This window comes from Oncorhynchus tshawytscha, linkage group LG22 (genome assembly GCF_018296145.1).
Source record: "Oncorhynchus tshawytscha isolate Ot180627B linkage group LG22, Otsh_v2.0, whole genome shotgun sequence".
Classification (NCBI taxonomy): domain Eukaryota; kingdom Metazoa; phylum Chordata; class Actinopteri; order Salmoniformes; family Salmonidae; genus Oncorhynchus; species Oncorhynchus tshawytscha.
The window spans coordinates 15,556,156-15,581,416 of NC_056450.1; the positions used below are offsets into that span (position 1 = coordinate 15,556,156).

General features: G+C 41.9%; 3 protein-coding genes across 6 annotated transcripts in view; all 3 read left to right on the top strand.

Moving 5' to 3' along the window:
- Positions 1-3,463: 3,463 nt before the first annotated feature.
- aurkaip1 (aurora kinase A interacting protein 1) lies at positions 3,464-8,278 on the top strand. Its single transcript, XM_024384369.2, has 4 exons — positions 3,464-3,575; positions 5,000-5,116; positions 6,789-7,258; positions 7,937-8,278. Exons 2-4 carry the CDS (start codon positions 5,065-5,067, stop codon positions 8,051-8,053), a joined length of 639 nt encoding a protein of 212 aa, XP_024240137.1. The 5' UTR covers positions 3,464-3,575; positions 5,000-5,064; the 3' UTR covers positions 8,054-8,278.
- Positions 8,279-8,592: 314 nt separating this feature from the next.
- On the top strand, positions 8,593-20,185 carry mxra8b (matrix-remodelling associated 8b). Of its 2 annotated transcripts, none has more exons than XM_024384370.2 (10): positions 8,593-8,813; positions 12,087-12,113; positions 12,324-12,629; positions 12,731-12,832; positions 12,938-13,429; positions 18,159-18,332; positions 18,504-18,534; positions 18,670-18,752; positions 18,911-18,964; positions 19,092-20,185. In XM_024384370.2, exons 1-10 carry the CDS (start codon positions 8,795-8,797, stop codon positions 19,115-19,117), a joined length of 1,314 nt encoding a protein of 437 aa, XP_024240138.1. In that variant the 5' UTR covers positions 8,593-8,794; the 3' UTR covers positions 19,118-20,185. The 2 variants fall into 2 exon arrangements, with proteins under 2 accessions (XP_024240138.1, XP_024240140.1); XM_024384372.2 differs by having other exon boundaries at positions 8,602-8,813; positions 18,159-18,323.
- An 815-nt stretch (positions 20,186-21,000) lies between these two features.
- Positions 21,001-25,261, top strand: part of dvl1a (dishevelled segment polarity protein 1a) — a 47,643-nt gene continuing 43,382 nt past the window's right edge. For all 3 annotated transcript variants that reach the window (XM_024415858.2, XM_024415859.2, XM_024415860.2), the window contains exon 1: positions 21,001-21,425. In XM_024415858.2, the coding sequence (XP_024271626.2) occupies positions 21,256-21,425 (170 nt within the window). In that variant the 5' untranslated portion in view covers positions 21,001-21,255. The remainder of the gene's footprint in view (positions 21,426-25,261) is intronic.

The window sequence follows — 25,261 nt, forward strand, 5'->3', positions numbered from 1 at the left end:
CACATGGCAACACAGCATGGTAGCAACACAAAACATGGTACAAACATTATTGGGCACAGACAACAGCACAAAGGGCAATAAGGTAGAGACAACACCACACAGGGCAGCCACAACTGTCAGTAAGAGTGTACATGATTGAGTCTTTGAATGAAGAGATTGAGATAAAACTGTCCAGTATGAGTGTTTTCTGTAGCTCGTTCCAGTTGCTAGCTGCAGTGAACTGAAAAGATGAGTGACCCAGGGGTGTGTGTGCTTTGGGGACCTTTAACAGAATGTGACTGGCAGAACGGGTGTTGTATGTGGAGGATGAGGGTGTAACGGCGTTCGTCTGTTGAAGGAGAGTCGGACCAAAATGCAGCGTGGTGGTTACTCATGTTCTTTAATGAAAAAAACAGCGATACATGAAATAAATAAATACAAAAACAACAAACGAACCATGAAAACCTAATTACAGCCTATTTGGTGAACACTACACAGAGACAGGAACAATCACCCACAAAAGACACAGTGAAACCCAGGCTACCTAAATATGGTTCCCAATCAGAGACAACGAGAATCACCTGACTCTGATTGAGAACCGCCTCAGGCAGCCAAGCCTATGCTAGACACACCCCTAATCAGCCACAATCCCAATGCCTACAAAAACCCCAATACGACAACACAATAAACCCATGTCACACCCTGGCCTGAACAAATAATTAAAGAAAACACAAAATACTAAGACCAAGGTGTGACAGAGGGCTGCAGTAGATATCTCAGATATTGGGGAGTAAAGGCCTAAGAGGGTTTTATAAATAAGCATCAACCAGTGGGTCTTGCGACCGGTATACAGAGATTACAAGTTTACAGAGGAGTATAGAGTGCAGTGATGTGTCCTATAAGGAGCATTGGTGGCAAATCTGATGACCGAATGGTAAAGAACATTTAGCCGCTCGAGAGTACCCTTACCTGCCGATTTCAGGGTTAGTTTGGCAGCTGGGGTGAAAGAGGAGTGACTACAAGAGGAAACCAAGTCTAGATTTAACTTTAGCCTGCAGCTTTGATATGTGCTGAGAGAAGGACAGTGTACCGTCTAGCCATACTCCCAAGTACTTGTATGAGGTGACTATGTCAAGCTCTAAACCCTCAGAGATAGTAATCACACCTGTAGGGAGAGGGGAATTCTTCTTACCAAACCAGATGACCTTTGTTTTGGAGGTGTTCAGAACAAGGTTAAGGGCAGAGAAAGCTTGTTGGACATTAAGAAAGCTTTGTTGTAGAGCATTTAACACAACATCCGGGGAGGGGCCAGCTGAGTGTAAGACTGTATCATCTGCATATAAGTGGTTGAGAGAACTTCCTACTGCCTGAGCTATGTTGTTAATGTAAATTGAGAAGAGCGTGGGGCCTAGGATTGAAATTTCCTTGGTGACAGGCAATTGCTGAGACAGCAGATTTTCTGACTTTATACACTGCACTCTTTGAGAGAGGTAGTTAGCAAACCAGGCCAAAGACCCCTCAGAGACACCAATATTCCTTAGCCAGCCCACAAGAATGGAATGGTCTACCATATCAAAAGCTTTGGCCTAGTCAATAAAAATAGCAGCACAACATTGCTTAGAATCAAGGGCAATGGTGACATCATTGAGGACCTTTAAGGTTGCAGTGACACATCCATACCCTGAGCGGAAACCAGATTGCATTCCAGAGAGAATACAATACACATCAAGAAAGCCAGTCAGTTGATTATTGACAAATTGTTCCAACACTTTTGATAAACAGGGCAAAATAGAAATAGGCCTATAACAGTTAGGATCAGCTTGATCTCCCCCATTAAATAAAGGACAAACTGTGGCTGCCTTCCAAGCAATGGGAACCTCCCCAGAAAGGAGAGACATGTTAAAAAGGTTGGAGATAAGCTTGACGATGATAGGGGCAGCAACCTTAAAGAAGAAAGGGTCTAAACCATCTGACCCAGATGTTTTTTTGGGGTCAAGTTTCAGGAGCTCCTCTAGCATCTCGGACTCAGTGGCTGCCTGAAGGGAGAAACTTTGTAGCGGGGGAGGGGAAAAAAAGGGAGAATCATCGGGGATACCGGTAGTCGCATTAGAAGGGGTGGGAGATGTTGGACGGGCAAGGAGGCATGGCTGAGCCAAATAAGATTTCTGACTTAAGCAAGTGGTGATTAAAGAGCTCAGCCATGTGTATATTGTCAGTAACAACCACATCATCAACTTTAAGGGACATGGGCAGCTGTGAGGAGGAGGGTTTATTCTCCAGGTCTTTAACCGTTTTCCAGAACATCTTGGGGTTAGACCCACAGAGAGAGTACTGCTCCTTAAAGTAACTAACTTGCCTTCTGGATAGCCTGAGGGCACGTATTTCTCATTGTCCTGAACGAGAGCCAGTCAGCCTGAGTTTGCGTGTGCCGAGCCTTCGCCAAATGCAATTCTTGAGGTGGAGTAACTCTGCAAGATCACAGTCGAACCAGGGGCTGAAGGCTTGCTCATTAAAGTTTTTTAGCAAGCGTCTATGACAAATCAGGACACGTCGTTTCACTGAGCAGCCATTACGAACACAGGCTGTAAAACAGTGATCACTAAGGTCATTACAGAAAACACCAGACTGATACCTATCGGGATTATTTGTGAGGATAACATCAAGAAGAGTAGCCTTTTCTGGGTGTTTGGAGTCATACATTGTGGGATTGGTAATAATCTGAGAAAGATTTAGGGAGTCCCATTGCTTTAGAACTTGGTCAGGTGGTTTAAGCATGTCCCAGTTTAGGTCACCTAGCAGGACAAATTCAGACTTGGTGTAAGGGGTCAGGAGAGAGCTTAGGGCAGGTAGGGTACAGACCGGTGCTGATGGAGGACGATAGCACCCAGCAACAGTCAACAAAGAGATATTTGAAAGTTTAATACTTAAAACCATAACATCTAATTGTTTGGGGGCAGACTTGGTGGAGACAATAGAGCACTGGAGGTGATCCTTGGTAAAGATTGCCACTCTCCCACCTTTGGAAGATCTGTCTTGCTGAAAATGTTATAACCAGAAAGGTTAACATCAGTATTCAAAACACTCTTCCTTCACCACGTCTCAGTAATGACCAACACATCTGGATTGGAGCTGTGAACCCACACTTTCAATTGATCAATTTTAAGTAATACGCTTCTAGTGTTAACGTGCAGAAAACCCAGGATTTTACGGGAGCAGAAATCAGTGTAGCGGGTAACAGAGCACAAGTCAGAATTGGGGATAGCAACAGCAGATGCTTCCCATCAGAACATGCCTCCCTCCTTCTAGAATGAGATTTTAGGCAATCCTACAAGAGGCCGAATTATACGAAATAAGTTATTGAACTTATTTATGTCATAACGCCTTTGTTCAGGGTTACCATAATAAACCAAATATATACCGTGTATTTTAAAATATTGAGCAGATTCAGGTCATTACTGAGGCGGAACCATGTCGAGGGAGATTCGGTAACAAGAAAAGAGGAAGAGTGTTTTAGGTGGACCGGAAGTTGTCTCCCGGAGTCACATTGAAAAACGAAAATCATTGATAACGTTAGCTACGCTTGTAGCTAGTGTCAAGTAAGTCATTGCGAAAATATGAATTTAATTATCGATTTAATCTTGTGTTGTTAGTACACAGCATAACTTTTTAAACGTGTCAAACCTGTTTGGGATTATTCATTGAGACGAGTACTCCATGATAGTGTTAGCAAGAGAGCTAACAACCAGTCATAGAAATCAACAGAATCTCTAAGCTAACGTGTCAGCAGCTACTCTTTTTACGCCACTTTGATATCGAAGTGACTTTTTCGTAGCAGGTTGGGAGAATTTACGCAGTAGATTTAGGATCATTAACGTAGAAGGTCAGGAGACTTAGGTGGGAGCAAAAAATGCTTTCATAACGTACTACGAAAATCACCTTGTATCAAAGCGGTATGAAAAGATTGTGTCTCAGCTAAATTAGTTAAGAGAAATACTATTTTCAGTTGCGATAGTGACTTTTTCGTAGCAGGTTAGTATAATTTACGCAGCATGTTATAATAATTAACATAGCAGGTTAGGAGACGAAGGTTAACGTTAGGACATAGTAGGTTAAGTTTAGCGAGAATCATTTCCTAACCTGCTCCGAACATCACCCTGTATCAAAGCAGTTCGTAGCTATATCTAAGGGGGCACTACCTGAAGTGTAAACTATGTACCAGCAATACACTTCAAATCAAATGTAGACCTTACAGTGAAATGCTTACTTACAAGCCCTTAACCAACAATGCGGTTTTAAGAAAAATACCTTAAAAAAAAAGAAATAAAATAGCAAATAATTAAAGAGCAGCAGTGAAATAACAATAGCGAGGCTATATACAGGGGTTACCGGTTAGTCAAGGTAATTGAGATAATGTATACATGTGGGTAGAGCTATTAAAGTGACTATGCATAGATGATAACAGAGCAGTGTAGAAGAGGGGGGGGGGTGCAAGTAGTCTGGGTAGCCATTTGACTAGATGTTCAGGAGTCTTATGTCTTGGGGGTAGAAGCTGTTTTGAAGCCTCTTGGACATAGACTTGGCGCTCAGGTGCTGCTTGCTGGGCAGTAGCAGAGTGTACAGTCTATGACTAGGATGGCTGGAGTCTTTGACAATTTTTAGGGCCTTCCTCTGACACCGCCTGGTATAGAGGTCCTGGATGGCAGGAAGCTTGGCCCCAGTGATGTACTGGGCCGTACGCACTACCCTCTGTAGTGACTTATCGTTGGAGGCCGAGCAGTTGTCATACCAGGCAGTGATGCAGCCAGTCAGTATGCTCTCGATGGTGCAGCTGTAGAACCTTTTGAGGATCTGAGGACCCATGCCAAATCCTTTGTCTTCTCAGGGGGGAAAGGTTTTGTCGTGCCCTCTTCACGACTGTCTTGGTGTGCTTGGGCCATGTTAGTTTGTTGTTGATGTGAACACCAAGGAACTTGAAGGTTTTTACAATTGACATGAATGGTCTCTAACATTTTTTTCATAGGGCACGCAGTGGAGCAGCATACAGACTCATTCATTCCTGATGACTCCACTTGAATAATCGTAGATATGTTTATCTCAAGGGTGGCCCCTCGCCTCAGTCTGCTTTGCAAAGCAACTGGTAAGTTTGTCAAGACACACATCAGATCTATAGCTAGCTTAAAGTGGAACTGACAATATTTTAACTACTTAGCAGATGTGAAACAGACCATCATAATATCAGTAAAAAAAGTCAAATGACCAGTTTATGCTACAAAACCAACTTTATAAGAGTTTTTTAAATGGAGGTTATATTTGACTCAACATTCCATGACGTACACTAAAGCAATGTTGGCAGAATAGATGGATGCAGGTCAATGCATGATAAATATAATTCACCAATACATTTCTTTGGTAGTCCAAAACATATTGCTATCAGGTTGTAATTTACAGCTGGCCTGGTGCATTGTTTGCTGCCTCCATTCGGTTGTTTCGGTTTCCATGACAAAAACGGAGGAATGTAACTAAGGCTGTCAATACAATCAAACGAGCAAGGGCAATGATCACTAGTCAGTCACAACATAGGCGTGCGTATCTATTTATGTAGCAAGCTAAAAACACAGCGCCTAACGCTAGCTGGGAGGATGTCATGTCACTTTCTCCTCATATCGTTTTTTTCCCGGTGGCTATACATGGCTAGAGATCCAGGTGTCGTTTGGTTAGCTAGCAAGAACTTGAACGACTTATCCAGGTAGCATTTCTCCTGCGATCGCAAATTCACTCACCGCGATTTCTGAGCACTTTCGTCTGTGTGCCAGAGCTCAGAATAACTGATGAATTTTAGAACACGCAACACCTGTTAAAATAGGACAGTAAACGTAGGCAAAACAAATAAGTTAGTCACAAACGCTCTAGATAACATGTAACCAGCTCTGCTAGGGCAAGTAAAAAGGTCAGGGGGAGGTGTTCTCTCATTTGTGTCAAAGTAGCTAGCTTGCCAACTTTAGCCGCTTAGCTTGGTTGCAGGCAAGCCGCAGAAGGATGAGGAGGCTACAATTATCCATTGTTTATCAGTGGAATTTTGACGGCCAACTAGCTGAACAGTTTGAGAGAGTTTGTCTAATGTTCCTTCTTAGATTTGAGCTCATCTTGCTCTGGTTAGCATTAGTTGTTGATGTGCATAACTGAGGGAGAGAGAGCCTACCCTTTCATGGTTGTTGGATCAATAGGACTGTAAAGTTCCCAAAAGTAAGAGGATTCATGTGGTATTGACATATTTGCAGAAATCCATTCAAGTATATTTTTGGGCGAATGCGTTCTAATGATCTTAAGTCGCGCTGTTGCTACTGACTAAACACACAGTCCAGTTCAAAGTGAATGATGGCAGGCCTGGGTGGAAAATGTCTTGTTTGTATAAAGGCCTACTGTAGCTCTGATTGGCTTTGGTAAACTGGTCTGTGTAGACTCCGGTCCTGGACGAGACAGATGTTTTTATTCAGTTTTATTTCCCGCAGTGTCTATTAATTGTCCAAACGCATGGCTGATTTCCCACTCTATATTGCTATAGAATTTTCTCAAGTACCTTAGTAAAAGCAATTTCCAAACATTCTAAGAATTTATCAAAATGACCATATCTAAGTGCTTGCTTGTCAGAAAATGTTTTTAAAAGTGTCATATTCTTCATGGGGGTGTATATGAACAGATTTTAATACCATTTTATGTTGCTAAAATGCTGTCAGTTCCACTTTAAAATGTGGCACTATCACTTAAATGGTAAACTGATACATTTCTGTTCATTCTCCTTCAACGCTCAGGTGCACTTCAGACTCCAGTACAGTCATTGCGTGGATCTCTACTGCCCGTCTTCCCTGCTTGCTGCTCTTCTCTAAATGGAAAACCCAGAAACTATGGAACGGCAGCAGATAACTCACAGCCTCCTCAACCGTGGGTGGCACTGGAGCCAGACCTAGAAGAGTTCCTCGTCCCTCGTAATCTATCAGTGTCCCCACTGGAGAGCTGGCTCTCCCTGCACTACTCCCTCCCTCCCATGCTAGAGGCTCCTCAGCCCCTGGAGGAAGGAGATGTGATGGTGGACACCAAGGTGTTGCCCCCATTTGCAGTCCCTCTACTGGAGGAGGGTGATGGCTCCGTCACGCCCCTCAGCTGTAAGAACGTGCTGGAGATCCGGCGGCGGAAGATGAACAGGCACAAGTACAAGAAGCTGCTGAAACGCACTAAGTTCCTGAGGAGGAGAGTGTTGGAGGGCAGGAGGAAGAAGAAGCAGGTCAGTGTTTTGGTTGGAGATGGAAGGAGAATGTCGTGCTCTTAATTGTTGTTCTTATGAGTATAAACTCTTAACGGGACACTCTGGGATTTTGGCAATGAGGCCCTTTATCTACTCCTCCAGAGTCAGATGAACCCGTGGATACAATTTTTGTGTGTCTCTGTCCATTATGAAGGAAGTTAGAGGTAGTTTCACAAACCAATGCTAACTAGGCGTTTGCTCAGTGACTGGAAGTCCATCGGTATCTGTTGGATGCTACCTCTAACTTCCTTCAAACTGCATTCAGACATAAAAATGGTATCCACGAGTTCATCTGACTCTGGGGAAATAGATCATGGGCCCTATTGCTCATTGGGGTGGCAGGTAGCCTAGTGGTTAGAGTGTTTCGGTTGCCGGATCGAATCCCAGAACTGAACTGAAATGTGTCATTCTGCCCCTGAACAAGGCAGTTAACCCACTTTTTCCCGGTAGGCCATCAATATAAATAAGAATTTGTTCTGACTTGCCTAGTTAAATAAAGGTCCAATTAAAAATGACAAAATCCTTAATTATCCCTTTAACTGCTTATCACTCGCAGCTTATGTTACCTCAGTAATAATGTCCCCTTTGAACAGATTGTAACACTTATTACAGTCCCTGTGAGCGCTCTAATAGTGTATTTTCTGTACTTGTGTGCAGAAACGCTTTGAGAAGGATCTGCAGAGGATCTGGATGAGAGCTGGACTGAAGAAAGCCCCAGAGGGATGGAACACACCCAAAATCTTCATTAAACAGTACAAGTCCAAGAGGGGATGAAGAAGAGTACATGCAAGGCTGAAAGCCTTCTGGCACACTGCTGACTGACCCACATACTGGGTCATAACAGGACACGTACGCTTTTCCTCAAACACAGCAGAGCAGCCTGCTCTCCTTTGCTACTTGTCAGTGATTTGGACATTTTCCAGATGTTCTCTCCTGTTGAGTGTGATGTTCATTGTAAGTAAGTGAAAATGAACAATAAAGCTTTGTTTCCCATCCTTATAATTGTATCTACTAATCTTATTTAATATATCATACCAGTATGTTCATACCTGCTTAGCATAGGCTTTTCCTTTGCTATTTCATGAGAGAAACAGTGAGTGGCAGTATTGTACAACCTCTGTTTCATTGAACTTGGGAGTCTGAAAGATGTTAAGCTGACATAGTCCATTGTTGTTCAGTGAGTGACAAAATGGCAAAACAATATTCTGGTGTCATGTGATATTAGGTCAGAAGAAGTGGTCACTTTCAAAGATGCCAATGTGAAGCAGGAGATGAGAAGATGCACTCCGTCTGTTTTCTCTGTCGCAGTGCCAGGAGGTGTAGGGTTTCACAGGCACGTGTAGGAGGGGCATACCCTGCTGGTCTAGACTCTGGAGAAGTCTGTCGTTTTGTTGTTGACGCACTTTCTTCAGGTGTTGCTTTCTTCTGTCCATTGATGCACACACATCACCGTGTTGCAGCCTACCATCTTTTCTCCCAGCTTTCGAGGTGAAGTTGGACAAGAAAGACAAAGACATGTTGCTGCTGTTTCTGAGTAAGTTCCAATTTTTGTTTTTACTATAACGGAACAAAAGCTTCAATGTTTGTCGACCCTGCGCCAAAATGATAACGTTAGTCGACCCTGCATCAATGCAGTCAATGCAGATTCATTTAAACGTATTTAGCATGAGTATAGTATTTATCCTGATACCTAGTAACTTTACCCTGCCTTTAGGTACAGACAATGTCTACCTCAAATACCTTGTACCCCTGCATCAATGATCTGTTAAATGTACTCTGTATATCACAAAATTCTTATGTAAAATAGGTAAAGAAGAATGGACAATCATGTCTGCCTCGGGTATTTGGTGGCGGTTGGGTGCTTTTCTTATGGGTTCACACCAATGTGTTTTGAGTTAACTGTGGTCAGAGTGGGAGAGTCAGCACAAACCCTGTAGCCTGTCATTATATGTGCCAGTAAATGAGGGAGAGTCTCACCATAAGTGGGCTGGAGTTACTCAAGATACAGAGATTACCACTTAAACTCAATTTAGGGCCTTAGACAATGTTATTCAATATAGGAGGCTATCAAAATGTAGAGTCACCGATTTTCATGAATTCTTACTTAAAAATTGTAATTATAATGACAATGTTCATTGAATGATTTACCAATATCGTGGTCGTTGCAGAAGTTGGTAGGAAGGAAACCAATTTATTCTGCGTATCAAGTGTCCATGCATGCCCTAGGCTAGAGGCAAACTGCGATTTACAGGAATGGACAGGAAATTCATACCCTCTTGTTAGGGACGGTTTACAGATTCAGATATTGACTGATTCCAGCCTCGGCATAATGTCAACAAAATGATGCTTATCAGGCAGGATGTGCCTTCTAGAGCAAAGAGTGTCTCTGAATTGACCCTTGTGTATATAGCTGAATCTGCAGCTTGGTTGAGTTATTACTGAGCTGTGCTGTGTGCTCCTCAAACTACAGTGTCATTGGGGGAGAAAAAAAATCCTGCACATAGTTAAAAAATAAAAATAAAAAAAAGTGATTTTTTTACAAACTGTCTTTCTGTTTGTGCAACTAAACTATGTATTACCCTCCCGAGCAAAATAATACAGCATGTACATGTTTTTTTACTTAAATAATTTTTCCACATTCAGTAATGTGTATCATTGCTGTAGCGATTCACCTTCAGATGTAAGTTATTGTGAAAGTGTCAGTCATTTAACATGGCAATTCAGTAGCAGGTAGTTAAATCTTTAAGTGTTAGTTTTGTATGTCTGCACCAGAGACCAAGGAGACATTTACAGGGTATGATTATTATAATATTTTTTTCTGTCCACAGAATTGTTTATGTCCTTCAGTGCTGCTCATACCACAGTTCTCCAGCATGGTGGCACACATATAACCAACCTTGGACTTACGCTTGAGCTCATGGACTCGCATAAACATGTTGATACTAGAGATGAGACATTGCCTCGTTTCTTATGATATAACCACCTAGACATCAGCACCTCAAGTTCAATGACTTCACCAAACAAGAAATAGTCATTTTAATCGTAGGAGAAATGTTATTTCAATGCCCCTAGAGACCAGCAACTAATCACATAGGGAGTAAGTTTACTGACCGTAAATAAGTAAAAACCACAGTTGATATGAAACCATGACAGGACTGTATTCGAATGCATCAGAGGAGATGAGCAAGCATTTCCTGTTAGTCTACACCAGTTGTATTTGGAGCATGTGGCATTTTACAGTTTAGTCATTAAGCAGACACTCTTATCCAGAGCAACTTACAGGAGTAATTAGGGTTAAGTGCCTTGCTAAGGTGATTCGAAACAGCGACCTTTCGGTTACTGGCCCAACGCTCTTAAAACACCTTAAGGATCCACCCCTTTTCAATTTTCGCCTAAAATGACATACCCAAATCTAACTGCCTGTAGCTCAGGACTTGAAGCAAAGATATGCATATTATTGATACCATTTGAAAGGAAACATTTTGAAGTTTGTGGAAATGTTAATTGAATGTAGGAGAATTTAACACATTAGATCTGGTAAAACATAATACAAAGAAAAAAACATGTTTTATTTTTTGTCTTTTTTTTTTACCATCTTTGAAATGCAAGAGAGAGGCCATAATGTATTATGAAAGACCAGGTGCAGTTTATATTTTGGCCAGTAGATGGCAGCAGTGTACGCACAGTTTTAAACCTATCCAATAAACCATTGCATTTCTGTTAAGTGTTGTTTCAAGACTGCCCAAATGTGCCTAATTGGTTTATTAATACATTTTCAAGTTCATAACTGTGCACTCTCCTCAAACAATAGCATGGTATTCTTTCACTGTAATAGCTACTGTTTAACTGGACAGTGCAGTGAGATTAACAAGAATTGAAGCTTTCTGCCAATATCAGATATGTCTATGTCCTGGGAAATGTTCTTGTTACTTACAACCTCATGCTAATCACATTAGCCTACATTAGTTCAACCATCCTGGACCTACTGATCCTGTAGAGGTTTTTAACCACTTGATTTGATGAGTCTCCCTGAGTCATATCACTTTTCCTCATGTGAGGGGATTCTGGCAGATCAGCAGATGAGCAAAACACCTGTTATCTACTGTCTCTGCAAACCCCACAACTACGCCTTAAAAACAGCATAGGCCTACTCAAAACTCTAATAACTTTCCATTTTTATGGTGTTAATTTAAACTAAACATAAGCCTGCCTGCTAAATCTCTAGGATTGATTGAGAATAGCTCCCTTAACATTGGTGTATGAAATACAATAGGCATCTATGATCTAAGTAATGGTCACCCAGTTGTAGCGCTGGGCTGTGGCAGTGGGCACTGGCTGACTGTGTTTACCCCCAGGACTTTGGCCTTGACAGTTCTTAGCAGGGGAATGAATAGAGCCTCTGTGTTGCTGCCTGGGCTATATGCTTCTCTCTGCAGCTGGCCCTTAGGTAAACAGCAGACGTAATAGCGCCTAGTGAATATCTGGGTTAGAAATAGCAGACCTGCTACGGGAATGCCTTCAGTCCCAAAAGGCGAAACATTGAAATATAGAGAAGTGTATATACTTCTCCCTGTCTCATTCTTGCCCCTTCTTGTTGTTTTTTTCTCTTGACCTATTTTCTGACTCTTCCTCCACCCAGTTGTCTCATTGAAGCAGCTGTTAGACCAGCCAGCCTTAACTACTGTATAAGCTATCCGTTCACAACAGCGCAGTGACCACAACTCTGTGGTCAGCTCAGGTCCAACCCTGCCAGATGAATAGTTATGGTTCCTATGATGACAATGGCAATTTCTGTTATTTGTTTTAGGTTCTGCTGTCTTCTTCATGCCCAGTGGTAAGTCCCCATAACATGCAACCTTGATTGTATTACACATTTTTATCCACAACATTTATGCCTCTATTTGCTGTTTACATTTAGTATAAGTGTGTGTTTTTTAGGGTTATGTTTTTTTCTCTCCATGATCTTGTTGAGAAATGTTTTAATTTTGTGTGTTTTTTTTCCTGTTGCAAAATGTACAAATAAGTCCTGTGTGTGTTGCATTAGCATGGGGCCAGAGCAGCAGCAGTCTAGGTGTGGTGGTGGAGGCCCGCAACATCACCCTCCCAGCCGGGACCCTGGCGGTACTGCCCTGCAACAGCCCCCGCATGGTGTGGACCCGGGACCGCCTGAAGGACCGCCAGAGGGTGGTCCACTGGGACCTGGTCCGGAGCATACCAGAGTATTCTGTGGAGAGGATACTGGACATGTCCCCCGGGGTCAAAGAGAGAGTCTACAATGGGTTCAACAAGGGCCGCATAACCATCCCCAAAACCGCCTTCACTGACGGGAACTTCTCCCTCGTCATCAACAGTGAGTTGGGCCCGTGGTATACTGTATGCTCATGTCTGTACAGAATATTACACTCATTTATGTTACTCAAGAAAATGTCATTGGAATGTGTGTTATGCCAGATGTGGGAGCAACTGACCGAGGTGTTTATAGTTGTAACCTGCACCACCACTACTGCCAGCTGCACCAATCCATCAAGATACAACTCAACACCACCAAGTCAGGTGACTATCCACAATAGGTATCTGAATCATGATGATTTGAATAGTCTTCCATACAGTATCTATTATGTTTAAATCAAAAACGCTATTCACCCTGTTCCATCTCAGCCCGTAAGGAGAAGCGGTACTGGGACGGGGACAAGACAGTGTTTGTGGTGTTGCTGGGGAGCTCGGTGGTGTTGCCGTGTGTGAACCGGCGGCCCTTGTGGACGGAGGGCCAGCAGGAGGACCAGCAGCAGGTAGCCCACTGGGACTGGCAGCCCCCTGGGGTGAGACCTGATTTGGCTGACCGCCTGGTGGACCTGTACGCTTCCGGAGAGCGCAGACAGTATGGACCGCTCTTCCCTGTGGATAAGATGAGTGTTTCTGAGGATGCCTTCTCTGTAGGGGACTTCTCTCTGACCATCTCTAACCTGCAGCCCATCGACAAGGGCCTGTACTCCTGCCACCTGCACCACCACTACTGTGGCCTGCACGAGAGACGCATCTTCAGACTCATGGTGGGGCCTCCACTCCCCCCACCTCCTCTGGTCCCCACTGCAGCTCCTGCTGTTCCCGCTGTCCCCGCTGTCCCCCACGCACTCCCCAATGACGACCCAAGTAAGACACTCGGCATATCCCTTTCTCTCAGGGTTTATTCTCTGATTGGAAGTGTGAACCATTTTTCAACTTCGTTAGAACATGGCGGGTATAGTTAGAATAAAGCCCTTTCTCCTTTCTTTTCAACTTTAAATCATTCTATCTTCTCTCTATATTCTCCTTCACATTTTCCCTGAGCTTCGTTTTCCCTAATCTGATTGGTGTTTGTGTCTGCCTGTCTTTACAGCAGCCTGTGTCTAACTGAGAACACTGTTCCTGGGGTATATTTATGGGTCATATTTATAGGCATTTTTGGCCAGTTATGTCAGTGCATCTTTGTGCCAGATCTCTTCTCAAACTTTTTCTCTGTCTGCACAAGAGGAAGGGGGAGAGAAAGAGGGAATGAAGGAGTGGGCGAAAGAGGCAACAAAAACAAAAGAAACAGATGGAGAAAAAGAGGGTGAGAAAAAAAGAATGAAAGAATGCAATTGGCCGCAGATGAGCTGACAGCGAGGGGGAGAGAGCGAGAGAGCCCTGGAGTATTGAGAAAGGGAGAGGGTTTTGTTTGGGGAATCTTGACTGTTGGCTGCAGGCAGCCTGTCTGAAAGTCTGTCTGAAAGGCCACTAATTGGCCAAAACGGAAGTGCTCTCATTTTCATTGGAGACCTTTTTTAATTTTTCTGTAGTTGAGCAAATGGCTTAGTTTACAGGAGGAGCCATTATAGCTCAACAGGGGCAGTCAAACCAGACTCCAGGGGAAGGAGGGCGCATGGTGAGGCTTTGCAACTGGTGAATTGGGATTTCTGTTCGTCTCTTTAAGTTTCATTATCTCTCTACAGTATCCTGTCTACAGAGTCTCTCTCCGTCACTAGTCTGATTCTCTCCTTCTCCCTGGCCTCTGGTTGGGGCGTGTTTATCAGCAAAAGGATGAAATGTGCTACATCTGTTCAGCACCTGGACCAGCTGGGACATGAAAGGGGAACAGTGGGGGCGGTGTTGGCAAGGGTTGGTTCAGTGTTAGATGTGGATCCTCCTTTGTCCTTTTAAATGGCTTGATCCATTTAACAGCATTGTAAAGTATGCAGGGAAGAAATTCACATGGATCAATGCAGACATATCTTGAGTTCATTGCTTTGATTTTAACTTTTTGACTTCATCTTTCTTCTACTTAGTTGTGCTTTTTCCCTTGTTAAGTCCAGCCAACTCTTATCCCCGTCCTCTGCAATTGCAGCAGCCATTATCCCACTTTTTTGTTACACTGTAATCATTTATGGCAAGCTAAAGTAGAGCTCGGTGTTGTTGTGAGCGCCAGAACCTGGATAAGTCAGCCAAAACATTTAGAATAGAAAATAACCAGAAATGCAGACCAGGTCAGATTCCTTCAGCTCATTGGCTTGCTAATTAACCACAGTCTTTCAACAAGACTAAAACCACTCGCTGTGTGACCTCTGCACGGCACATGTCACATTGTGTTTCTGCGTGTAAGTTCTTGTCTGATCTATCAGGGGAATGGAAACACGCAACAGCTGAGATACGGAGAGAGAACTGAGGCAAGACTAATTGTTCTCCAGAGATAGTTGACCTTGACCATGACCCTGCAGTTTCATGCATATTAACAACATTCAAAACAGACAAGAGATAATTAGCAACTCTGATGCCACTTGGGAAGTGTTGAATTAGATTAATTCAATACAATTTGTTCTGTAAGACTGGTGCAGTTTGCAAGATCCACCCAGGGATGGTATCTGTCCTCCGCTCATTTCTTATTTTAAGCCTGCCTCAAGCTAATACCTATCCTCAGGCTAGTTTAATCAGTCATGATGTGTCATAACATACAGACCAGTCAAAAGTTTGGACCCACCTACTTATTCAAGGGTTTTTTCTTTATTTTTACTATTTTCTATATAGTTTTGACGTCTTCACTATTATTCTACTATATATTCTACTCTAACACACATGGAATGATGTAGTAACCAAAAAAGTGTTAAACAAATCTAAATATATTTTAAATTTGAGATTCTTCAAAGTAGCCACCCTCTGCCTTGATGACAGCTTTGCACACTCTTGGCATTCTCTCAGCCAGCTTCATGAGGTAGTCACCTGGAATGCAAGTTAACAGGTGTGCCTTGTTAAAAGTTAATTTGTGGAGTTTGTGCGTTTGAGTCAGTTGTGTTGTGACAAGGTAGGGGTGGTATATAGAAGTTAGCCCTATTTGGTAAAAGACCAAGTCCATATTATGGTAAGAACAGCTCAAATAAGCAAAGAAAAATGACAGTCCATCATTACTTTAAGACATGAAGGTCAGTCAATCTGGAAAATGTCAAGAACTTTGAAAGTTTCTTCAAGTGCAGTCGCAAAAACCATGAACCACCATGCGCTATGATGAAACTGGCTCTCATGAAGACTGCCACAGGGAATGAGGACCCAGACTTACCTCTGTTGCAGAGGATAAGTTCATTAGACTTAACTGCACCTCAGATTGCAGCCCAAATAAATGCAACAGAGTTCCGCTGTTCAGAGGAAACTGCGTGAATCAAGCCTTCATGGTTGAATTGCTGCAATGAAACCACTTCTAAAGGACACCAAGAAGAGACTTGCTTGGGCCAAGAAACATGATCAATGGACATTAGATAAGGTCATAAGAGTAAACTGCACCTCAGATTGCAGCCCGAATAAATGCTTCACAGAGTTCAAGTAACAGACGCATCTCAGCATCAACTGTTCAGAGGAGACTACGTGAATAAGTCCTTCATGGTCAGATTGATACAAAAAAACACTACTAAAGGACACCAATAATAAGAAGAGACTTGCTTGGGCCAAGAAACACGAGCAATGGACATTAGAGCGGTGCAAACCTTGAATTTTTGGTTCCAACCACCGTGTCTTTGTGAGACGCCGAGTAGGTGAACAGATGAACTCTGTGAAGCATGGAGGAGGTGGTGTGGTAGTGCTTTGCTGGTGACACTGTCTGTGATTGATTTAGAATTCAAGGCACACTTAACCAGCATTGCTACCACAGCATTCTGCATCGATACACCATCCCATCTGGTTTGCGCTTAGTGGGAGTATCATTTGTTTTTCAACAGGACAATGACCCAACACACCTCCAGGCTAAGGGCTATTTTACCAAGAAGGAGAGTGATGAAGTGCTGCGTCAGATGAACTGGCCTCCACAATCACCTGACCTCAAGCCAATTGAGATGGTTTTGGATGAGGTGGACCGCAGAGTGAAGGAAAAACAACCAACAAGTGCTCAGCATATGTGGGAACTCCTTCAAGACTGTTGGAAAAGCATTCCAGGTGACTACCTCATGAAGCTGATTGAGAGAATGCCAAGAATGTGCAAAGCAATCATCAAGGCAAAGGGTGGCTACTTTGAAGAATTTAAAATATATTTTGTTTTGTTTAACACTTTTTTTGTTTACTATGTGATTCCATATGCGTTATTTCATAGTTTTGTTGTCTTCACTATTATTCTACTCTGTAGAAAATAGTACAAATAAAGAAAAACCCTTGAATGAGTAGGTGTGTCCAAACTTCTGACTGGTACTGTATCTGCGGATGGGCCAAGGAGAACAGATTTAAAAGAAACAAATGCCTCTAGGTGATGGAAAGCAAAAGTATTTTTAGTGTCATCAGCCTTCCCAGGCTTGGTTAATACAGGTCTCCACCATCATTATCCCCAATGACTATCATTTCTGTTTTCACCCAGCAGGTGAGAGAGACCTGTGTAACAGTGGCAAGCTGATTGATGGTTATGGTGCAATAATTGTGTAATGGGAAGGTATGGTACATGTTATTGTGTGCAGACGGTTTGGAAGTAACAATTTGATATGCCAATTTGTAATAGCTATTTTCGTTGATTTAAATCACATGGTTTTCACAGTTAGCAAATCCCGTTCTCCCCCGTCTCTGTTATTTTGCTTAATTAATTGTCTGAAACCTGGCAGAAGTGGTGTTTGTGTTGCACAGAGCATGACTGTGAGGTGAGTGTTGTCAAATGTCTGCTTACACTGACCAGTCAGACTGGTGGAGTTTCAGGGACAGAGAGGCAGCAACAGCTAGGGTTCATTCTTTATACTTTGCAAAACATTGTCTGTGTTTATGAGAAAAGGTAAATATCTGGAAAACTAATTTGGACAGGCTGACCGCACATAACAGAATTCCTCCCCTCGGTCCTTCCTTTCCTCCCTCTCCTTTTTCTTAGTTAATCTGTATTTCTCTTTTTAAGGTATGCAAGTCATTACAGCTGAACCAGGTCAACTCTTCCTTTACTCACGGTCTCTGAAAGAAATTAAAACCAGCCTAAAAATAGTGGCACAACTGTTTTTCAATGATGCAGAAAAAACATGTAATTGTCGTTCAAAATGCAATATCAATGGAAAACACTGAGTGTACAAAACATTATGAACACCTGCTTTTTCAATGACAGACTGACTGCGTGAAATCTATGATCCCATTATTGATTGTCACCTGTTAAATTTGCTTCAATCAGCGTAGATGAAGGGGAGGAGACTGATGAAAGAAGGATTTTTTTAGCCTTGAGGCAAATTGGGGGGGGGTTCTTAATGTCTTATTCACTCAGTTCAAATTAAACCACACGTATTGGTTATATACGATCATTAATTTCACTCTACATGGATAAAACAAAATGTGACTAATATAATGTTCCACCACCAGCCTGTGTTTATAACACAATGAGTGTTCATAGCAGACCAGTGAACCCACAGTGTTGTCCTCACACCTTCAGGCCACAACGTGGTTGAACTGGAGAGGCCACGAGTCGTCAACGTCATCCTCCCTGAGCACCGAGGGCACTTCCTCCAGCAGCTGGGTTACATCCTGGCTACCTTCTTCCTCCTAGCGTTCATCATCACAATAGTCACTGTGCTTACCCGACGACGCAGAAAGAGAGGTAGCGTGTGTGGGTGTCTCTACTGTATGTATCTCTGCATGTCTCTTTATCACACACAGACACACTTTGAATGTGCTTCAATTTACACATGTCCTTGATTTAATATATAAATCAGTTGAGTGGCTGTGTGATTTTGTGATCTGTAAATGGTATGTTAAAGGTGTGTTAATCTTGTTTCAGGGCTGGAGTATGACCTGCAAAGATCTAAATGGTGAGAACCGATTTAGTAAGGTGGTCAGCGGTCACACTTGATAATGAGAATATTACTCATTTTAAGGAGGACCTGAACTCACTGATTTAAAAAAAAAAAAAAAACTAACCACTTCCCTCTCTTACTGGTAAACAGGAGGGGTCATGTGACTGGCCATGGGGACATTGCATTGGACGCCACAGAGCTGAAGGTCTGCAACCAGGAACACCTGAATTCAAGTAAGGCTCCCATGCTGCCTGTAAGCCCTACCTCATATCGACGAGAGAGTTTGAACAGGGCGACTGGTATCAATAATGACTGTTGCTGCACAGAGCTCATACAGTATATCATGACATGTAAAATTGAATGACCAACCCTTTTGCATTTCTATCCTTAGATTACAAAAACAACTTACTGAAAGAGAGAGATATGTCCAAAGACCGCAATAAAGGTCAGTGTATGTGACATTATGGGTTCCAAACCACAATTTCATGCCTAATTCAATGGCTTTCTTTTTGCTAATGTCGCTTCTCATTTCTTTCCTATTATTCTCTTCCCTCCTCCATATCTCTCTCTAGAAATGGATGGAAAGTTGTGGAAGTGAGACAGAAATAGCTGATATGCTGCTGGCTGGTCCAGGGCAGACGTACAGGATAAGGAAGTAAAGGATTATAATGGTGGAATTCAAAGCGGAGGACAGGAGGGGGGACGCTTTCTCTTTTCATAGACACCCCCTTACCAAACTCTCTTACCAAAACATTTCTATTGCTGCGCCAGTCAACGTTTTTTTGTTTTATATTTTCATACTGGTAGAGTCTGTATTCTGATCTGCTGTGCTTTTAACATGGCTAGATATGTCTTCGATTTTGTACTACACAGATATTTGATGTCAAGTATTTTATAGAACAATAACACCGTGTACTGTACAACCTTCCTTTTTGTGTGTAACAAAACACTTTCTGTCACTGTATTCCTTTAATTCACCCTTCAAACTTTTCATTTTCAGAATGCATGGTGTCTTTTTAATGTGTGTGGGAGAACTGTCGTGTTCCATGTGCGATTTCATAGCTCATAACGCGTTGAGTTTCTTAAAAATATTTCCACAAACCTTGCTGTAATTGACTGTTAACACATTACATTAAGCCAACGTATCCTTTCTGTAAAGAGTCATAAGTAGTTTATAGTCAGGCTTTTAATTATTCATTGGTACATTGCTTATAAAGGAGTAATAAGACATTATAACTGTATCCTTACCAAATCCATATGTGATTGACGATCATGGACCACAAAGAAGGCTATACATGTAATGGAACTCAGGAAAACAAGCCTTGAACAGAATCCAGATGTGTTTTTTAGGAATGTATGTTAGGATATGTACGTTTGCATGTGAGGGATTGTCTATTTGTGTAATGCAGGCTTGCAGTACACTAAAGTTTGGAGCTGTCAAGTTGACAAGCCAACGAATCTTGCAATCTGGGTTATTAGGATTCGTGTAGAAACGGGAACGAAGAGGACTAAGTTTGTAGAAGACGTCATATTTTTCAATTACTGTAATTGGATAAAGGGGTCCTGACACTGTCAGTTTGGAAGCTTTTACTTACAAGCAAGTTATCTGTGCAGTAGCATGCTGGTTCATTATCTTCACTCTAATAAACATTAATTAAAAAAACAATACTGGGTTGACCATTATTTAATAATTGTATTACAATGTGTACATTGTGCTACTGTTGTATGAATAGGAAGAACATCTAAAGCCAAACCCATTGCTTTAAATCAATGGTTAAATAAGATTTTCTTGAAGAGAGAGCTTAACAAGAAAAATTGAAATGAACCTTATTCAAGAAAATAACGTTTGTCGTTAATGGTCAAGAGTATTTGCTGGTAGAGGTTAGAAACCACCATTCATTCCATAGCTTTCAAGCAGTTGCTGTAGATAGACGCTGCTGCCACTGTACAGCAGCACAAGACTACCACCTACTGACGAATTGGACGGAAAGGTGATCAAGAAAATCTGTACACCTTGATGATAATATTGACAATAATTATCATAATTATTGTGATGAATTAGTAATTATTACATTGATTTACAGTGATATCGGGTATTGGATATATTGTATCTAGGTTGTAATACTTAGATGACTGTAAAGAAGGCTAATAATAACGAATATAATGATTTAATATATTTATATATATATAATTTTAGTAATCAATATAATTATCAATATTATCAACAGTTAAAACTATTACTGAAAATCAACATCAAAGGTTTACTGAATAAAATGTGTTCTCCAAACCCTTCTTTCTTATGGTGCAGACTGCAGTACTATCTGTGACTAGTACCGTATAATGGAGAACATTAGCAGTCTAGCCTAAACACACCACTAGATGACAGCAATGTCTAACGAATTACTGGAAAAAAAATGGAAATATTCCCAACTCGATATCGCAAGGATGTGGACCGTCCCTTCCTGTTTTAGTACCGAGAGAGCCACCGTACCGAGACACATTGGAGCTGGAATACAGTCACTTAGAACTCGATTATGTCTAGATTTCTACTTAATTTATCAAAGACAAGGTTATTTATTTTCCAGCGTGAGGTCTACAGTTATATTTATTCATGCTGTCACGGTAGCATTTCGTCTTAGACGGATAGATAGACAGACAGCCTCATAAACCTATTTATTATTGCACTGCCAACCCTTGTTCCTTTCCTGTGTCAATGATTGTCCTACCCTCACTCTCATGGCGGAGACTAAAATAATATATCACATTGACGAGGAGGAGACTCCTTATCTAGTGAAATTACCCGTTTCTCCTGAGAAAGTCACTTTAGCGGATTTTAAAAATGTCCTTAACAATCGTCCGGTCAATAGCTACAAATTCTTTTTCAAATCCATGGACCAGGATTTTGGGTAAGTAGCCACCATGAAAGCGTACCATTTCTTCGCAGTGTATGTTGTAGTCTTGTTTTTTTATTTGTTTTATCATAGAAGTAAACATGTAGCCCAGCCCTGGTTGGTTACACTGACAACCATGTGTCCAATTTCACAACAAAGGTTGCAACATTGTAACATTCGCGCAGGACTGTGCGGTGTCTAATCTGCTGTTTGGCACCTGTTCATTCATTGTATCCAATGCGCAATATAATAGATCCTCATTTGAAGTTCGAACCCGTCACACCAATATCCCATGATGACACTTAACATGATCCGCTTATATTGTTGTCGATGTTGGTTGTGTTGTTACTGTAGCCTGGACGTTTATAAGGCTGCGCTGTGTGGTCATCATCATGTAATAAGCATATCTAACATGATATGCTACGTTGACAAAGCCTCCACATGTTCGCTGTTTGGCACTAGCTCGGGGGTCGAATCCAAATGAATTATTGCCAGACAGGTTTCTCTTGTGTGTTTATGACTTTGGAGCACGTATGTGAATAGGGAATAAAGAGAGAGAAGAACAGAAAAAGTAGATTGGAGATTGATGCCGATAATGGCCACATAGCCTAACTGTAGCCAATCATGATTTTCAGGAGACAGCCATCAAACGTGACTGCGTGACTCTATGATGACAACTTTGACATATATATGTCTTGTTAATCTTACTTAATGTAATAAAATAGGCTATTACATTTCATCTGATGCGTCAAATAAGCTTCTTTAATATTCCAATTGACTGAATGGTCACAGTAGGGATCATGTATCCCTCTCATGGCCCTCTGTCTTACAGGCACGCGCACGAACACACACACACACACACACACACACACACAAACACACACACATCGTGTACATACAAAGGTAATATCCTCCGATGCTAGGCAGAAGGTGAATCAAGCGAACATGGAAAACACAACGCGTCATATGCTCGTCGTACATGTTACAACGAATGGGTTAAACATCACCTCGTTGATTTAAAAGCTTACTCTTCGTTGTTTGGATTTGACCATTTTTGTCATTTCGCCATGGGACTGTAGGCCGCAAATCAGCTGAAAATGCTCTGAGTAGAAACATGGCTGCCCGGTAGAAGAGCACCCCCTGAAAGAGGCGAGTGTCGTGGACTGACGGCCTGCCTTAATCGTCTAATGTAGCGCAAGAATTTGCTTGACATACCTCACGTAAATGTGACGAACAACCTTGCTAACACTAATACTCTATTTAATAAGTAACGCGCGTTGTAACTGCCCATGTCACTGCTTTTATAGTTATGCCTATTGTCCTGTGAATGGACAGTGTACAGTGGACTATTTTGGCCAAAAGATTTCCAGTGATAGCAATATAACTTTTTTCTTTGTGGCCTGGTGGCATGTCATCAGACATTTAATGAATTGTCACTGTCATCAAATAGGTTGGTATATGACTGACTGACTGATTAGATGTTGAATAGAGATGTTTTTATTATAACCTATGGTCTATTCACAGATTTCTTTATTTATTGTAGAGGGGATATACCCTCTTTTTTTCTCAAACGGCATTTACTAGTATTAGTTCAGAATTAATACAGGAAACGTTCATGAGTAATTCATTATACATGCTAAATATAAGAATGAATGATTGTAGTTAGACCCATGTTTTTATTATAAGTAGTACATCCTCTCAACCTTTTCTTTGCGCTCATTATTATGTTGTCGTCACTCAGTCTTTCTGCGCAGACTGATACTCCCCCAGCCATACAGGCCTATAGAGATGGTAAACGTTTCTTGTTAATAGAAGGTGTTTGACCTCTCGCCCTGCGCCCCACGCCCCCACCCCTGCCCCCATACATTCAGACAACATGGACACCTCCAATAATAGGAGGTCAGAGGTCCACTTGTTATAGAGTCCTCCTTGGAGGATGACATATATGTGTCAATGTCTGTTTCTCCTCTGACAAGCTCACACCATCACAAGCATGTTGCCAAGCACCATGCACGCACGCACGCAGGCAGGCGCACACACACACGCACACACACACACACACAAAGTCATAGTTCTATAGAAGCCCTAACTCTCCATCTGGTGTGAATATGATTGTACTGTCCTTATTTGGATTTAGTCATCCCAGTGAGTCATCATATTGACTGTTGTATTAGCTGGTGACTTTGTGCTGAATGCAGTCAGCTGCTATCCAGTAGCCAGTAAGGTACACTTAATTCCTTTTACCAATAGGTTATTGTGCTACTGGACTATTGTTCCAGTAATTCTGCTATTGAAGATGTTTAGAGGCGATTGGCGAGCCCAGCTGTTTTTAGTACCAGGTTATCACAAACATCAAAAGATGAAACCCACACACAGAGAGACAGGCAGTCCTTTGTCTAACACACACAGGCTAGAAACGTCACTAGCTTGGACATTTCCCACAGCAGGCAGCACGACCTTGTGAGGGAACTGTTTTTTACTGGTGGCAGGTTAGTTAGTTGGGTCTATACTGTGGCCTCAGCAGGGCCTTCTGTCCTGTCCCTCTCCCTCCAGTCTGTTCTAGTGCAGGACTGGGGCAGACTGCTCCATGGGGCCCCAGGAGAGATGATCCACCACCCGATTAGGAAAGCAAACACAACATGTTTGCTCTAAAGAGTTAAAGTTAGGGTTAGGGGTTGTTGAACACGCTGCAGTGTACAGTGTTTGGGGCCTATTCAATCGTTCACAAGAGCTGGTGCTATGTGTCTTGTCATGTCAATCAACAAATTCGATCTATTGGTATCTGTACTAGGATATCATTGTTAGATTGTTTCACACACTGAACATCACATGTGAAAGTGAAATCCTGGAGCAGGCAGTGTTGTACTGGCTGTACAACTGGCACAGTACGGAAACAACGCTGATGGTCAGGGACACACAAAGGATCATATGGCTGGTACCACATAGACTGCATAGGTTGCCTTTAGACACTAATTGGTCTTTTGACCAATCCGATCAGGTCAGATAAAGATCTGATGTGAAAAGATCTGATGTTATGGGTCAAAAGACCAATAAGTGAGAAAAAAAATATCAGAATTGAGCTACCTATATAAACGCACCAGAGAGTTGCAGACAGGTACTGTATGGCTGTTAGAGAAACTAGCTGGGGACTTATAAGACTCCTGTAGAGAGGAGACACATGGAATCCCTCGCAGTTATTAGACAGTGTTTGATTTGTAAATGTTCAGTCAGTGCAAGGTATTACATAGTAGACCCCCTGTTGTGAAGGGGAGGAAGACAATGTTTTATTTCATTGTAATGAAATATTCCTTTTGTGCTAATGATATCAGAATTAGTGAATGTGCAACACATCATTTTTTAAATGAATTGTCTGCCCAGAAAATGTATTAAGTCCATCTGTGTATGATTATGCATAGATTGTTTAGCTTATATCTCTTGACGTATTGTGTGTCTGTAATTAGCAGTTAAAGCATAGATTTGTGTAGCATAGAATTTAAATCTGGGTTGCTGTTGAGTTTTTATCCCACAACCGCCTGGTCAAATACTACATTATACTGTAATGTTGTTCCACCACACAAATTAGTTGTGATTTGTATTTTTCCAGCAAATTCACAGTAAATTCAACCCATGTAGTAAAATAGCCTTACAGTGTCAGTATCACTTGATAGCTTTGATGTTGATAATATGCTGTTTTGCCGTGGCAACGGTTGAGATGTTTGTTTGTTTGAGATCTCAGTAAAATCTTTGTCATAGAGGCTCACTGAAGCTAATGATATAAGGCAAGGACGTCAGTGCTCTTGGTATGATGAATACTCAGCTCCACGTTGAGGGTCAAATCTGCTGGTTCTGCT

Excerpts from the sequence above, each read along its gene's own strand:
- aurkaip1 (XM_024384369.2), top strand. The coding sequence starts at position 5,065 with ATGTTTATCTCAAGGGTGGCCCCTCGCCTCAGTCTGCTTTGCAAAGCA. Across the intron at positions 5,117-6,788 it reads TCTGCTTTGCAAAGCAACTG|GTGCACTTCAGACTCCAGTA; the intron begins GTAAGTTTGTCA and ends TTCAACGCTCAG. Across the intron at positions 7,259-7,936 it reads GCAGGAGGAAGAAGAAGCAG|AAACGCTTTGAGAAGGATCT; the intron begins GTCAGTGTTTTG and ends ACTTGTGTGCAG.
- mxra8b (XM_024384370.2), top strand. Across the intron at positions 13,430-18,158 it reads ACTCCCCAATGACGACCCAA|GCCACAACGTGGTTGAACTG; the intron begins GTAAGACACTCG and ends TCACACCTTCAG. Across the intron at positions 18,753-18,910 it reads CCAGGAACACCTGAATTCAA|ATTACAAAAACAACTTACTG; the intron begins GTAAGGCTCCCA and ends TTCTATCCTTAG.